Source organism: Strongylocentrotus purpuratus, unplaced genomic scaffold, assembly GCF_000002235.5.
Source record: "Strongylocentrotus purpuratus isolate Spur 01 unplaced genomic scaffold, Spur_5.0 spur5_scaffold_21, whole genome shotgun sequence".
Classification (NCBI taxonomy): domain Eukaryota; kingdom Metazoa; phylum Echinodermata; class Echinoidea; order Camarodonta; family Strongylocentrotidae; genus Strongylocentrotus; species Strongylocentrotus purpuratus.
In genome coordinates, this window is record NW_022145607.1 from 41,216,391 (window position 1) to 41,230,416 (window position 14,026).

Sequence of the window (14,026 nt, forward strand, 5' to 3'; positions counted from 1 at the left end):
TTTATTTATTTATTTATTTTTATTTTTTTGTTGTTGGGGGGGGGGAGGGGCACGTCCCCCCGTGCCCCCCCCCCCCCCGTGACTACGTGCCTGCCCTGGACCCGCCATCGGTATTGTATCTATTACTTGTATTGGTGTCATAATAAAGTCAATGGCGGCGTTTCGGGGGTGGGGAGGAGGGAAATGGCTCCCATGATTTGCCCCAAAAGGCGATCTTAAAGTTACACTGGGTGACTAAAAATATCGATGTATGATCAGCCACCGAAATGTGTAGTTTACCCCCTGCCCCCGACGAAAAACCCTGGCGCCGCACTTGTCCCCCCCCCCCCCCCCCCCGATTAAAATGTCCTAGAACTGCCCATGGAACTGTCCATGTTAAAGAGCACTTTTATGACACCATGATTGAACTTCTCGATTGAGCTTGACACTAAAGCTTATCATATCACTGAAGTACTTCCTACGAAGTTTAGAACAATTACCTTGACCAAGGCTTCGCTCCTGGGTTACATTGGGGCAGTTGCACACCTAATCACTGGTATAGTATATAAAACGGTGTATGCCCACATAATTATATACAGGGAATGTATCAATAAATTAATGTGCCCCTTTCTTCTTAATGCAAATTAGTAGAATCTCTCGACCCTTAAAGTACTAGGCATGCATGAACTAAATAACCCCCCACATCCTTTTTTTTTTCTCTCTCTCTCTCTTTTTCCCCCTTCTCTTAGTCACTGCATGTCCTCGTAGTTTCCAACTAATTAGCATTATTTTCTTTTTGAGAAAGCTACCCCTTTTTAACTTTAAGAGTTCCCATAGCATGTTCTTCCGTATTCTTCTTGATATAGGCCCATGGGTATATAATTCCAAAATTAGTGACCCACTTTGGGACATTATTGGTGTTCCTGTTACATAAGGAACCTACACGTATGTGTGGCTCTGAGTAAAGATTTAAATAGTTGAGTATGATTGTTAAGTGATTCTAGGTATGAGGATGAAATATTATGCTTGGAAATCACTTTACAATCTCACTCCACTATTTAAGTCTTTACCCAGAGTCACAAATACGTGTGAGTTCCTTAAGTAACATGGACACTAAAAATGTCGCAAAGTGGGTCCCTAATATACGGAATTACACATATTTTGTCATACGCCGTGCGCATGTTCCCCATTCTTATTTAATGACTAATTTTCCACCTTTCCTTCTACTTCAACTCAATACCAACTTAATAACTCAATATTGCCCTCATATTATTATATCAATCATTCAATTTTTAATTTGTAATACCCTCCCCGTTCCCCCCAAATTATTCATTGCGATATGTTGTAGGCTTTCTCTCCACTGTACTTCACTGCTTGTTTCCGTTGCCACATCCGTTTAAAAGTGTCAAAAATCACAAACTGGAACTAATCAATTGTTTCGTTCGGTCACTTCGCTCTAGTTTTTGTATGATAAGGGATTTATGCGAATAATGTGTATTACAACTAAAATCATTAGCTTTTCTGTTAGAATAGCAACACAGTTGTGTGCAGTTGGTTAAGAACAGGGGGATTGCGACGATTAATACTACAATTCACCCTTCAGATGTCTGTTTCTTCTCGAACGTGAGTATCCGATTTACAAAGTTCTTTATCTTACGTTAGGCTTATCAATATAGTATATCTATAAATTAATCAGTATTATACCCATTCAGATTGATCGCACATATAATGGGGGTAGTTGCTTTATACGCCCTCCAATTTGCTTTGTCGGTCTCTACATTGAAAAGTATTACTTCATATTTTGCAAAGTATGTTTTATTTTCTTATAAGACTGAATAGATAGGCGTGATTAGTAATCAGTTCACTTCGAAATCTAAATTAAACATGTATTAGTAATGATAACTATGCAATTATATTTCTCAGTTTACCGATACCGTTACTTAAATATACCCTGGCTCTAAAATGCAATCTCACAATTCCATTTCCGTCTTGTTCCTAGTTTCCTATTTTACTAGTACTATATTTTACTAGGTCACTTACAATTTGCTTATGGATCAGTCCTGTTAATCAAATCGTTGAAGTAATAATGTTAATTATGCCTGTTTTGTAGTTTTAAGATGATATTATATTTTATATTGCTGCTTTTACTCTGTTAATTTTTCAGAAAAAACAATAAAAACAGAAAAAAAAAAAAAAAAAAAAGTAATAATGTTAATTGTATTATAAACTGAACAATTAACCCAACAATCAATCGATCAATTCAAGGTTTATTAAAAACATATGTCGTAACGCAATGGCTGAATTAGTCATATGTACAATTAAAAGACTCATTGCATATTTCAAACATAAAATACAGTTACAATTGATTCGCCAATATTGAAATATGTATAGTTAATATGGTAAGATTGCTATGGTAGCAAAAATAAGAAAACAGAATATAACATGAAGGCAGAAAAACGGAGAGGAGAAACATGAAGAAAAGAAGTAAAAGAGGAAGTTGTAAAAATGCATGTACATAAAAAAAAAATAGAAAAGAACGTATTCTTTTCATAACATTGCTGACGTTTGATATTGCAAGTATTTGTATTATTGCTTAGAAAAATGATATAAAAAAAATTATTTAAAAAAAACACAAAAAACAACAACTTTGGCACTCTAACATTCCTTTTCCTCCAGATATAAAGTGGCTATTGAAGGGAAAGGGAACAGAATTGTGTTATTTTGGTTTTTAATTATCTTATGGAGAGTAAAATCAGGAATCTGTGAAAAGAGTATAATACAAATCTTTAAAAGTACATTAATTCATCTATTTTGATTAATTGGGCTTGGCTTTATTGAGAAGATCGACAAAGTAAGGTATGGGACTATTTCGGAAACGATTGGTTTTGCACTTGAACTGTTGATATCTAGATGCATGGCGTAAGGAAATGGGTTTGCTTTTCCGAAGAGGTAACCAGGTACTACATGTTGGGCGTTTAGCTAGCGAAATCCGGACAAAGCTTTACCCTTCTGGATTCAAGCGTTGAAATATCACATATTTGGCAAGCATTGGTATAACTTGTGTATCGTGGACCCAACATGATTGTACATACTCTTTTTTTTTTAACTTGCTCCAACAACAACAACAACATTCCTTGCTTATATACAAAGGCTTAAAATTTATTTCGTGAAAAACAACACAACAACAACGATGAACTTCCTTATGATAATGGTAAAATAAGAAATATGTCAAAGTTAATTCCTCAATAACGCAATCATTGTCAGAAAGAAATATTTTCTTGTCGCTGTTTATAGGTCTATCGATCCGCCACAGCCAAAAGATGGCGACTCAACTTCTGGCGGTTCAACTGATGGCGATTCGACCGATTCTAAAGTCGCCATCCCAAGACATCTTGGTCTATGGGGTTGTGTGTGGCATACGGTAAGAAATAATTCAATTGAATTAACCCACGCCCCAATATTTCTTGTGTTCAGACTGTTAACAAGATATCTACAGTATTAGTATAAAATTATCATCTTGTATCAGGATGATTACCCTACGGACTATCACCACAACTCCGGACAACTACTCCAAGGACAATCACCTTGAAAAATCTACCTCTTGGACAACTTCCTCTAACAATTTGACAAGGACATTCCTCTTTGAACACCCCCCCCCCCCCCATCAACGGATAACAAACTCCAACCGTATACAAAACTGCAACATAATTATAACCAAAGCTTTTTTATCATTCAATAAATTAACGTAAGGAAAACATTTCACGTTTTGCCGCGCCGTTTGGTATCACGAAAAATAGGCATCAAGTAAAACATAATACACTTTGCCACGCTTGCCATTTTTTTATATTATCGACTAAGTTTTCAAAGATCCATGCAAACTTTTTAAATTCAAAATGTCTGAAAAAGGTCTGATATGACCGGATCAGCAACCTGTCCGGACTTACAAAGCGTGTGTAACCATGGACTTGCTTCGTAGGTCTATGGTGTAACTCAAGCGCCTCTAGATGCATATCTTTGGCGCAACATCATTTACGCACGACGCATGCACAAGACGTCATATTGTTATCTGCGCTCAAATCCCGTAAAGGCATTATAGGGTTATGCTTACAATTAAACACAATGTTTTTACATTTTGTATTTACCTTTTGTACGATATCGACATTACATTTACATGTTATCAGTTGTTTTTACTTTACATCTCTAATTCAATACCCCCAACACCTTCGAATATAAGTCTAGGTTATTATTATTATTATTATTACTTTATCTTTCCCCTGAAAATATTTATGTAATTTCTTGACAATTATTGGGACCATCAACGTGTCAAGCCTCAATATGTTTTTAATGATGGTCCCTTTAATTGTTCATATTTTGTGTGAACTAATTAAATGTACTTTGTATTTTACCTTCAAAATGATTTGTATGATATTTTTATGTTTGATGAACTGAAGAATTAATGGAGACTGACCATGGGGCGTCAAACATCGCCTCGGTCGGTGACGCAGTGCTACGTCAGCAAAATAACGCCTCGTGTGCAACATGCATGACCCATCTAACCTTTGACCTTGATTTGACCCCTGACCTTTAGGTCGGGAGTGTCATCGGCACGGGCATCTTCATCTCGCCTGCGGGGATCCTGCGGGGTACCGGTGGGTCGGTAGGGCTAGCCCTCATCTTCTGGGTAGCTTGCGGTGTTATCCAGACCTGCGGGGGATTCGTCTATGCCGAGCTGGCCGTCATGATAAAGAAGTCTGGAGGTAAGTATTTAGAAACCAGGCAGCGTCAAGTCTTTCATAACAACTACAACACCACCACCACTACAACAACAACCCTTCTCGAGTTAAAGCCCTTCTGGCTCTCGACAGACTGATGAGAAATATAATTACTAGTATCTCATCTGGTTGTTAAAATTATTTGTTTCAGTTTTTCGCTACAGATACAAACAGAGATAGAACTTGAAAGAGAGAGAAAGTGTGTGAGAGAGAGAGAGAGAGAAAGAGAGAGAAGGGGGAGAGAGGAAGAGAGAAAGAGAATAAGAGAGAGAGAGAGAGAGAGAGAGAGAGAAGGGGAGAGAGAGAGGGGGGCAGTGGCGTATCCATGCCTTGTCCTCAGGAGGGGCAAAACATCTCAAGTTACAATGTGATCCATATAACTAGTAAGAAACGAATTTTTGATGCCCTAATTTGTTTGCAATGGGGGGGGGGGGGCATTGCTCGATATGAATTATCATTGGAATTGGCTTGTGGCTATTTTTCGTGCATTCCTATTATTCTAACCTAACCTACGAACTGCTGCTAGGCCATAACTAGTTGCCCTAATTCTTTTTCACTTTTGGAAATCTGTCAGGAAGGGAATTGCCCCCTTTCACCTACGCCAGTGAAAGGGGGGGGGGGGTGAAAATCAATCAGGGAGGGGCTACTAAAGAGGTACAAGCATATGATCCTTTCGATGACTTCATCCAATGTAATTTACCCATATTTTGTTTTATTCGGGAGGGGGCCATAGCTCTGTAGGTATACGCCACTAATAGCAACCCCACTCCCTTCCCTAGCTGCAAGAGCCAGTTGATTCATGCTCTTCACGTATTTACTCAAAATACCTTGCAGGGGAACTGACTTTCCTCCATGATGCCTACGGTCCCGCGGTCGCCTTCCTCAAGCTTTGGATCATCGTCTTCTTCCTGACCGCTGGCTCGGCCATCGTGGCCATCATCATTCCGGAGTACCTTCTCACTCCGTTCTTCCCCTGCTCGGGTCCGCCCATCCTCGCCGTACGATTATTGGGCATCTGTGTTGTATGTGAGTAACGTCGTCAAAATAATGCTGCGGAGCCGGGCGGGACCAGAGTTTCGTTATCGGGGTGGGGGGGGGGGGGGGGGGTAAATATCGAAAGAAAAACTCTGACAAGCAAATAAATGAATTAATTATCAAATAAATAAATACAAGATGAGTAACGCAATACCTAAATAAATGAATAGATGTTAAGGGAATGAATAAGTGAATAAATAAATAGATAATAAATGAATATATAAAATTAGACTCAGTGAAATTGAGGGAGGGTTGCCGGATCCAATTTCTCATTTTTTGTTCTTTCAACAGACAGTTCACTGTAAACTGAGAAATGAGGTAAAGAAGAACATTACAGAAGTTGCTTTTAGGCAGAAAATATAAATGGAGACATAGCCTAAGTCATATGGGATATAAGGAGGGGAATAGAAAGAAAGAACACAGAGAATATGACATGCAAGTCAGAAAAATATGTCTATATAATTGTTTTACAAACATTTTTTACACACAATTTCGATCTTTTCCTACTTTTATTAAAGTGTTCCTTGTTGGAATAAACTGTGTGAGCGTCAAAGGACCTACTCGCTTTGCTGGGTTCTTTACGATCACCAAGACCATCGGGCTTATAATCATCATTGTCACCGGCATGTATAACATCGCTACTGGTAAGTCGTGACTCTTCCTTCACTCTCTCTCTCTCTCTTTCTCTCTCTCTCTCTCCCTCTCTCTCTCTCTCTCTCTCTCTCTCTCTCTGTGTGTCTGTCTCTCTCTCTCTGTCTCTCTCTGTCTCTCTGTGTCTCTCTTCTTTAAAATTTCTTTCACCTTTTATTTCATCATCCAAAGTCACTAGCTAAGATATAAAAAAGTATAACCGTATACCTTACTGCCCGAATAATTGGATCTCTAAAAAAAATCTTCTTGGAAGCCCCCCCCCCCCTCCTTTTCGTACGCCTATGACTGCAGCAGAGAAGCGGTGTTGCCAATTTCGGATATAAGTAGCTTTCTATTGAGTTCTTCTTCAACTGGGACGTAAATTTTACACACTCTCTTGAAGAATATAGTCAAATAAATTAGCAAGGCACATAAAATAAAAAATAAAAAATTTCTTCAAATGCCGAACCTTCCCGAATGTCATGTTTATACTGCAATATATTAAGGCGCAATAATAAACAAAGCAGCAAGAGTGACAAATATTTTACCCTTTTAATACGCTATTTATAACCTATGATTTATATTGGAGTGCGAAATCACAATATCCTGAAGCAACACGTGCCTTTAGGACCGTGAACTTTTTTTCCGTTTCAGCCCTTTCTATTTATCTTTGCATTTTTACGCCCCATTCAACTGCCATCCGATACATGTGCCCCCTGTTCCACCCTTAGAAACGCCACTGCAAAATATACAAAAACGCCACATCGCTGACCGAATATTAGTGATTTCAAAATAATTGGGGGGGGGGGGTGGGGGAGGCAACAGATAAGGTGCAACTGAAACTAAATAATATTTAGTCTTATAATGGACATCCGAGAGCTAATAATCCACCTTCTTTGTTTCTATTACAGGTCACACGACTTACTTGGCAAACGCATTCACTACTGGTAGCCCTAGTATAAAGCTCCTACCCATAGCCTTCTATGCAGGAACGTATGCCTACGGGGGTTGGTAAGATTTATAACAATTTTAATAATGATATATAATTATACCAACATGTCAGATCACTATACAAAAAAGGCACTATTAAAAGCCATGCACTGTCAACGGCTGTCATGTTTTGTCAGCGGTTAGGCGACGAAAAAGTCAGTCAATTTTATTTTCATATTTCATATTTGACATTTACAGTAGGGAAAAGGATGTTTCATGAGTGTTTATATCTTTTCTCAGTTATCTGAACGTACATTTTCTAATAATATATACCTTATCGCTTGTTAAATATTGCCATGAGTTGTGATTTATATGTTTATGAACTGAATGATGTTTAATAAGTTTTATAAAAACAATACAATCCAATATATAAATACACATAGATACATGAACTATATTAAATAAATTTGTTGCTGTTGTTGTTGTTTATTTAATTATCTTTTCAGGGATACCGTGGCCGCTTTGACAGAAGAAATAAAAGAACCTAAAAGGTGAGATAATCATTAGAACATCATGAACATTTTCTTCTAATACATTTGTTTTAAAAAGATAAATAAATGTAAATGACACTTCTAATTACAGTAAGCATGTATTATTACCCCAACCCTCCTCATTATTGTTTTCTTATAGACAGGCACGTAGCCAGAGTTTGATGTTTGGGGGGGGGATCACATATATGTAATCGATCAAGGTAAACAAAAGGGGTAAAAAAAAAGTTCAACCGATCTTCGAATTTTTTGGGGGCACGTGCCCCCCCCCCCCCCCCCCCCCCCCCCCCCCCCCGTGGCTACGTGCCTGCTTATAGCTGCCACGATACTATTGCCTTTTGGCAAGATATGAATGTGTAATAATAATAATAATAATAAAGACATCTTTATAGCGCGACATATCCACCCAGAGGGTGCTCGAGGCGCTTACAATGATCGAGCTACATAACATACTTAAATACAATTTTACTTACAATACATTACACATTACACATAAAAAAGGAAGAAGATGATATTAGTTAAAGTTGTGTAGCTGCTACTTTCCACCTAGGTAAAGTAATTCGATTCCCTGTAGAAAAAAAAATTGTATTATTGAGCGCCTAAGCATGGGAAGCCCAGCAATGCCAGGTACCCATTTACACCTTGGTGGATATTGGCAAATGTAGAATGGTGTCTTACCAAAATATGACGTTAGTACCGGGCTGGGATTCGAACCCTCGGCCCTTGGAATGAGAGTCAAGTGAATGAACCACTGTATTACGGCACATCCTCTCTTATTATCTTCCAGAAACATTCCTCTTAGTTTAGTCATCTCTATGGTAACCATCATTATCATCTATGTGCTGACCAACATCGCTTACTTCACTCTTCTATCACCAGAGGAAGTGCTTAGTTCTTCAGCTATTGCCGCAGTAAGTATAGCCTATACCATCCCTATGTTCCCGGTTGAATCCCTCCCCCACACACACATTTCCTGAGATATACGTGATCTAATCTCAAACAGTCTTATTGTACATAATTAATAGAAATATCATGTAGTGTTCACTGTCTTCATTTTAACTCAGATTGATGGAGTATTTCTGTTTCTCATTTGCCATTGGCAGGACTACAGCGTTAAAGCGTTGGGTAGCTGGTCTTGGCTTGTTTGGTTCTTCGTTTCTATGTCGGCCATGGGTGCTCTCAACTCAGTAATCTACAAACGTGGGAGGTATAGTCTGCTGTCTCATCTTTTAATCTTTCGCTTTCTCTTTCTGTTCCACTGCCATATACCCTGAGGATATCATATCTTATAAACCTCGCTGGATCTCACGACGACGTTCAAAAATCGACCAAGTACAATTTCGAAATCCTTAATTGTGCACCAAATTTTCGAATGTTAGAACATTACAATGAATGCAATGACGGATCCACATCGGCCGCCCCCCCCCCCCCATAAAAACGGGGGGGGGGGGGAGAGCAACGGAAGAAAAAAAGTAAAGCAAGAGAAAAGAATTAGGTAAAATAGAAGAAAAGAGGAAAAGGAGAGAGAAAGAGAGAGAGAGAGAGAGAGAGAGGAAAGAGAGAAAGAGAGAGAGAGAGAGAAAGAAGAGAGAGAGAGAGAGAGAGAGAGAGAGAGAGAGAAGGGATTTTATATATAATATGTTATATTTTATACACAGTATTATACAAATCGCTATGGCCTACCGTTTAATACGATGTCACTCAACATAATTGGCCTACACAGTGTCGGTACTCTTACCTGTTGAATCATAACTAAAGTTAAACCTTTGAAATTATTTTTGTTGCCCTAGATATGAAACATATTCATAACTCACTGATCTCATCTTATCAAAACTGTCTTTGCCCTCCATAATCAGGCAACTGTTCGCCTTGGCTCGAGAGGGCGTGCTACCGGAGATCGCAGCCATGCTCAACGTCAACTACTACACCCCTATCCCTGCGACCTTCGTCACCCTCATCGGGCTCATCTACCTGGTCGAAGACGATATCTTCACTATCATCGCGTACGTGGGCTTCGTTGAAAACATCTTTGACACGATGACGATTGCCATAGTGCCCTATTACCGATGGAAGTACCCGGATCGGGAGAGAACGGTCAAGGTGAGCAAAACAAGAAGTCACGATCCTGACGGAAAAGGAATTTTTTCTGTTTTGTTGCACCAAGGACGGACCCCGTGATGAAATAGGGAAACTACTCCAATATTTTCTTTCCCTCTATATAAGATACATAATTATTAGCATTCGTGTGCGCCCCTTCCATTTTAGGTCGACTCCCATAAGCCCACCAAGCATACATTGATGTGGGCGCGACGGGTGCCCTCTCCTTATACTCTACTTAAACAAAAGACCCCCCCCCCCCCCCCAAAAAAAAAAAAAAAATAAATAAATAAAATAAATAAAAAAAAAAAAAAAAATCAGAGTATAATATAATATTTTGGAAATTACTATCGGAAATGCTTTTTCCCAAAATGTAACGTTTTTCATTTAGTAGTTTTCCTTGATGAAGGTGGCGATAAAGAAAAATTATACATTATTTTGAATGACTTCAGTTTCCTTTTCTTTCCATTTTAGGTACCCCTAGTATTGGCTTTTTTCTACATGTGTTGCCAAATCTTCGTAGCAGTTCTTGCATTCTACTTGGACCCCTTGAATAAAGCAATCGGCATGACTGCCGTCCTGACGGGTCTTCCCGTCTACTTTGCCTTCTATCACCCAAGGTACAAACTCAAACAAGAGTGGGTCAAGTCTACTTCAGGTGAGAACCCTGTTCTTCTTTGTTAGAATGGATAGGGGTCGGACCGGTCGGTCATTGTGACGTAACCTAGGGGGGGGGGGGGTGTTTCACAAAGATCCTAAGTCGAACTTACCTCTAAGTTGGACTTACAAATTATGAAGAGCCATTTGTAGCCTTAAAATAAAATATTTTCAAATGCAAAAGTTCTAGTGTTTAGACTTTTTATAAATTCCACATCAAGAACATGAAATTTCCCATGATAATATACAATATAAATGATTTGAATCAACATTATATGCCATTTAAAATAACTTTCACAAAATATTTTCATAGATGCTAATGGCCCTCCATTCAACTTAGGATCTTTGTGAAACACCCCCCAGGTCCAATCATTGAGGGGACACTTGCGTCAGATGCTAACAAAGTAGATGAAATGAAAAGAAGCCCTTTATGAAAAACAAATCCTTTTACATTAATTTGGGAGAAAATTTAAGAATTAGCGATCTTTAAAATATGTCATTAGCGCAACCTTTCAGTTAAAAAAAAAAATCTTATTAAGAAGACAAATCGACATGCGTTCATCTGCATGTTGCTTTTACGCTTTATAAAGAGTCATCATTAATAATTCGACAGCAATTAAAGCTTATCTGTACTAATTTACAGGAGGGATTATACTGCCCTGCAAGGTCACTTGACAGGTGGTTATCTCATCAACTCAGCTCTCAGTTAACATAAGAAAAAGAGGATCATGGGAGACCAATGGTCACCGATTAGGCATTGTTTGTTATATAGAGGGCGCAAGTAGCTACAAGTAGTGCAGTGGGCCTTTAAACATTACAAATAAGCTATGAATGGTGACTTTCTCAAATAAAAATCATTCAAAAGCTCCATCATAAACGAACATTGTCATGTTGTTATTCTACTTAAGAGCCTGTTCGCTTATACTTTATTGCATAATGTTTTTAATAATTATTTTCTTTTACAGTGAAGCTGACAAGATTTTTCCAGAAGCTGTTCAACTGCGTTCATCAAGAAAAAAGGACCTTTTGAATTCCATTGAAATTCAACCCACTATGCCTCTGTATCTGAAACAAATGTATAACTTTGCCTCTTCTCTAGAGTATGACTTTGTTGTAATGATTAAAGTTTTCTTCAAATAGTCCTTGTATTTCACACAATTAATGCTACAATGAGAAATTACATTGATGTTTATAAACAATGAAGATTATTCAATGTAACATTCTCGACTATGGTAAAATGTCAAGATGAATTTTGTATGTATTTACTTTGACAGTTTTTTGTTTCATAATAACCTAACCTGCAAATATTCTAAGGTTTCTTTTAACACTATACTTCTAATACTTCTAGATAATATTTTCAGATACTATAATAATGAACCCAAATTAGCACAATTCAACATTGATATTCTAGCTACGAAGATCGAGCTATAGTATTGTGGAAAAGATCTTCTATGAATATGATATCATCGTTTAATGATGATAACGAATTGATTGACATTTTCCGAGCGTGATGATATTTGTCACATTCGTATCTAGTATATTGTACAAATGGTGATCATATGAATATTATTTCATTTCTTTTCTTTCAATAAAAATGATATATTCTTCATACCTTTATTTCTTTTGTCATGATCAACAGGTATGGAAACCCACTGGAGTATTTGAGAGTGTGTTGGAAAGGGGTAATGGTATTCCCTAATTAATGGGGAACGAACCATTAAAACTATATCCCCCCCCCGTAAAGGAGGAGAGAGAGAGAGAGAGAGGGGGGGGGGGAGGGGGAGACAGAGAGATAGAGAGAGAGAAAAAAAATAGAGAGAGAGATACACACACTTTTTGTTATTACATAGGGTTTTTTTTTTATTGATTCCAAACAATACAAATTAATTTTAGAAATAAAATACATTTGTTTTTCCTTGACATGAATTCAAAAACATTTTCATTACATAGATTGTACAATTGATGAAAACAAAAATGAAAGCAGTTGTAACATAAAACAAACAAAAACCATCCAACCAAACACACTACTACCTCCCCCCTTCCCACCATGCGACCACACACAACCCGACCACACTTCAACCACACGCTTTTCCTAGCCTCCTCAGAATACCCCAAATTGGAGCGACAGACAAACAGAAACAATATATTAAAAAAAAAAAAAATTAAACGAGGCTTAAAAGTTCATGAAAGCTTCACTTGTTCCCACTTCTGTAAATGTAAGGCCAATTCACCTGCCCTCCCTACAATATTCTTTTCTTCTTCCCTAAATTCCAACAGTTCTTTTATAAACTCCCCCAAAGACAATATTACAGACTTTCCCCTGCATTTATATATCCAATATTTCATTACAAAAATAATTGTATTAAAAATCTTTATTCGTGGGGAGTTACCGGACAACCCTAAATGAATATCTATCCAGTCGATAGACCTTAATTCCCTTAGCTCAAACTTAGCTATTAAATTTTGCCATAATCTTTGAACATGTACACACTCCCAGAACAAGTGTAAATATCTCCCTACATACCTCATTTGAAAAATCTGAAACTTCCCGTCCATCATGAATCTTCAAGACAAATAAATTTCGTAACTTCTCTATAAAATATTCATAAACCTTCCTCGATAATACATCTCTGAGGAGCTTCACGGTACAGTTAAACTGCATTAAAATATCATACTCTTTTACATCCACTAAACTCCAGTTATCCTTTTCCCGCTTCTCAAAATAGCTTCCCCAATACTCCATACATCAACAATTTTGTTTACTTTTAACCCCAAATGTTGAAAATGAGATATTGCCCGCATGCCATTTCAGCAAAAATATCTTGAATTGAAATAATATTGCGTGTAAACAACTCCTCATCAAAAATCATTTTCTTTTTCAATAAGAAATCTTTATTGTTAAAAATAATTGGATTATTCTTTTCTTCAAAATTCCTACAACCTTCTAACTCTTCCCATGCTTTGATCATTTCTAAATAGAAACTTAGGGATTCGATCTTTCCCATTTCATATAACTTCAAAACATATTTTCTGTATTTCCGATATGACCCACTTTGGAACCACTAGTGAAGCAAAAACGTAATTTAATTTACATAGACCTAATGCATATGTTTTTAATAAATGATTTTATTTCAAACACCGTCCCTCTGTTTCCACCATCCGAGAAGTCTTTTAATCTTGCTTAAAATCCCCTTGCTTAAAATCTCCACACACATACACACACACACACACACACACACACACCCACACGCGCGCGCACACACACACACACACACGTTTCTAAGCATGTTACCCGGGTTTTGCGATTAACCCTAATATCGAGAACCGAAGTACCTATCGGAGAATTTGATTAATATGTTTATGGAATATGGAGCGATG

General features: G+C 37.7%; 1 protein-coding gene across 1 annotated transcript; it reads left to right on the top strand.

Moving 5' to 3' along the window:
* The first annotated feature begins 1,425 nt into the window (after positions 1 to 1,425).
* Positions 1,426 to 12,257, top strand: LOC105439766 (Y+L amino acid transporter 2). Its single transcript, XM_030994815.1, has 12 exons — positions 1,426 to 1,602; positions 3,274 to 3,400; positions 4,568 to 4,736; positions 5,586 to 5,777; positions 6,305 to 6,430; positions 7,328 to 7,427; positions 7,853 to 7,897; positions 8,682 to 8,805; positions 8,998 to 9,101; positions 9,751 to 9,994; positions 10,466 to 10,649; positions 11,614 to 12,257. Exons 1-12 carry the CDS (start codon positions 1,583 to 1,585, stop codon positions 11,676 to 11,678), a joined length of 1,500 nt encoding a protein of 499 aa, XP_030850675.1. The 5' UTR covers positions 1,426 to 1,582; the 3' UTR covers positions 11,679 to 12,257.
* The last annotated feature ends 1,769 nt before the right edge of the window (positions 12,258 to 14,026 follow it).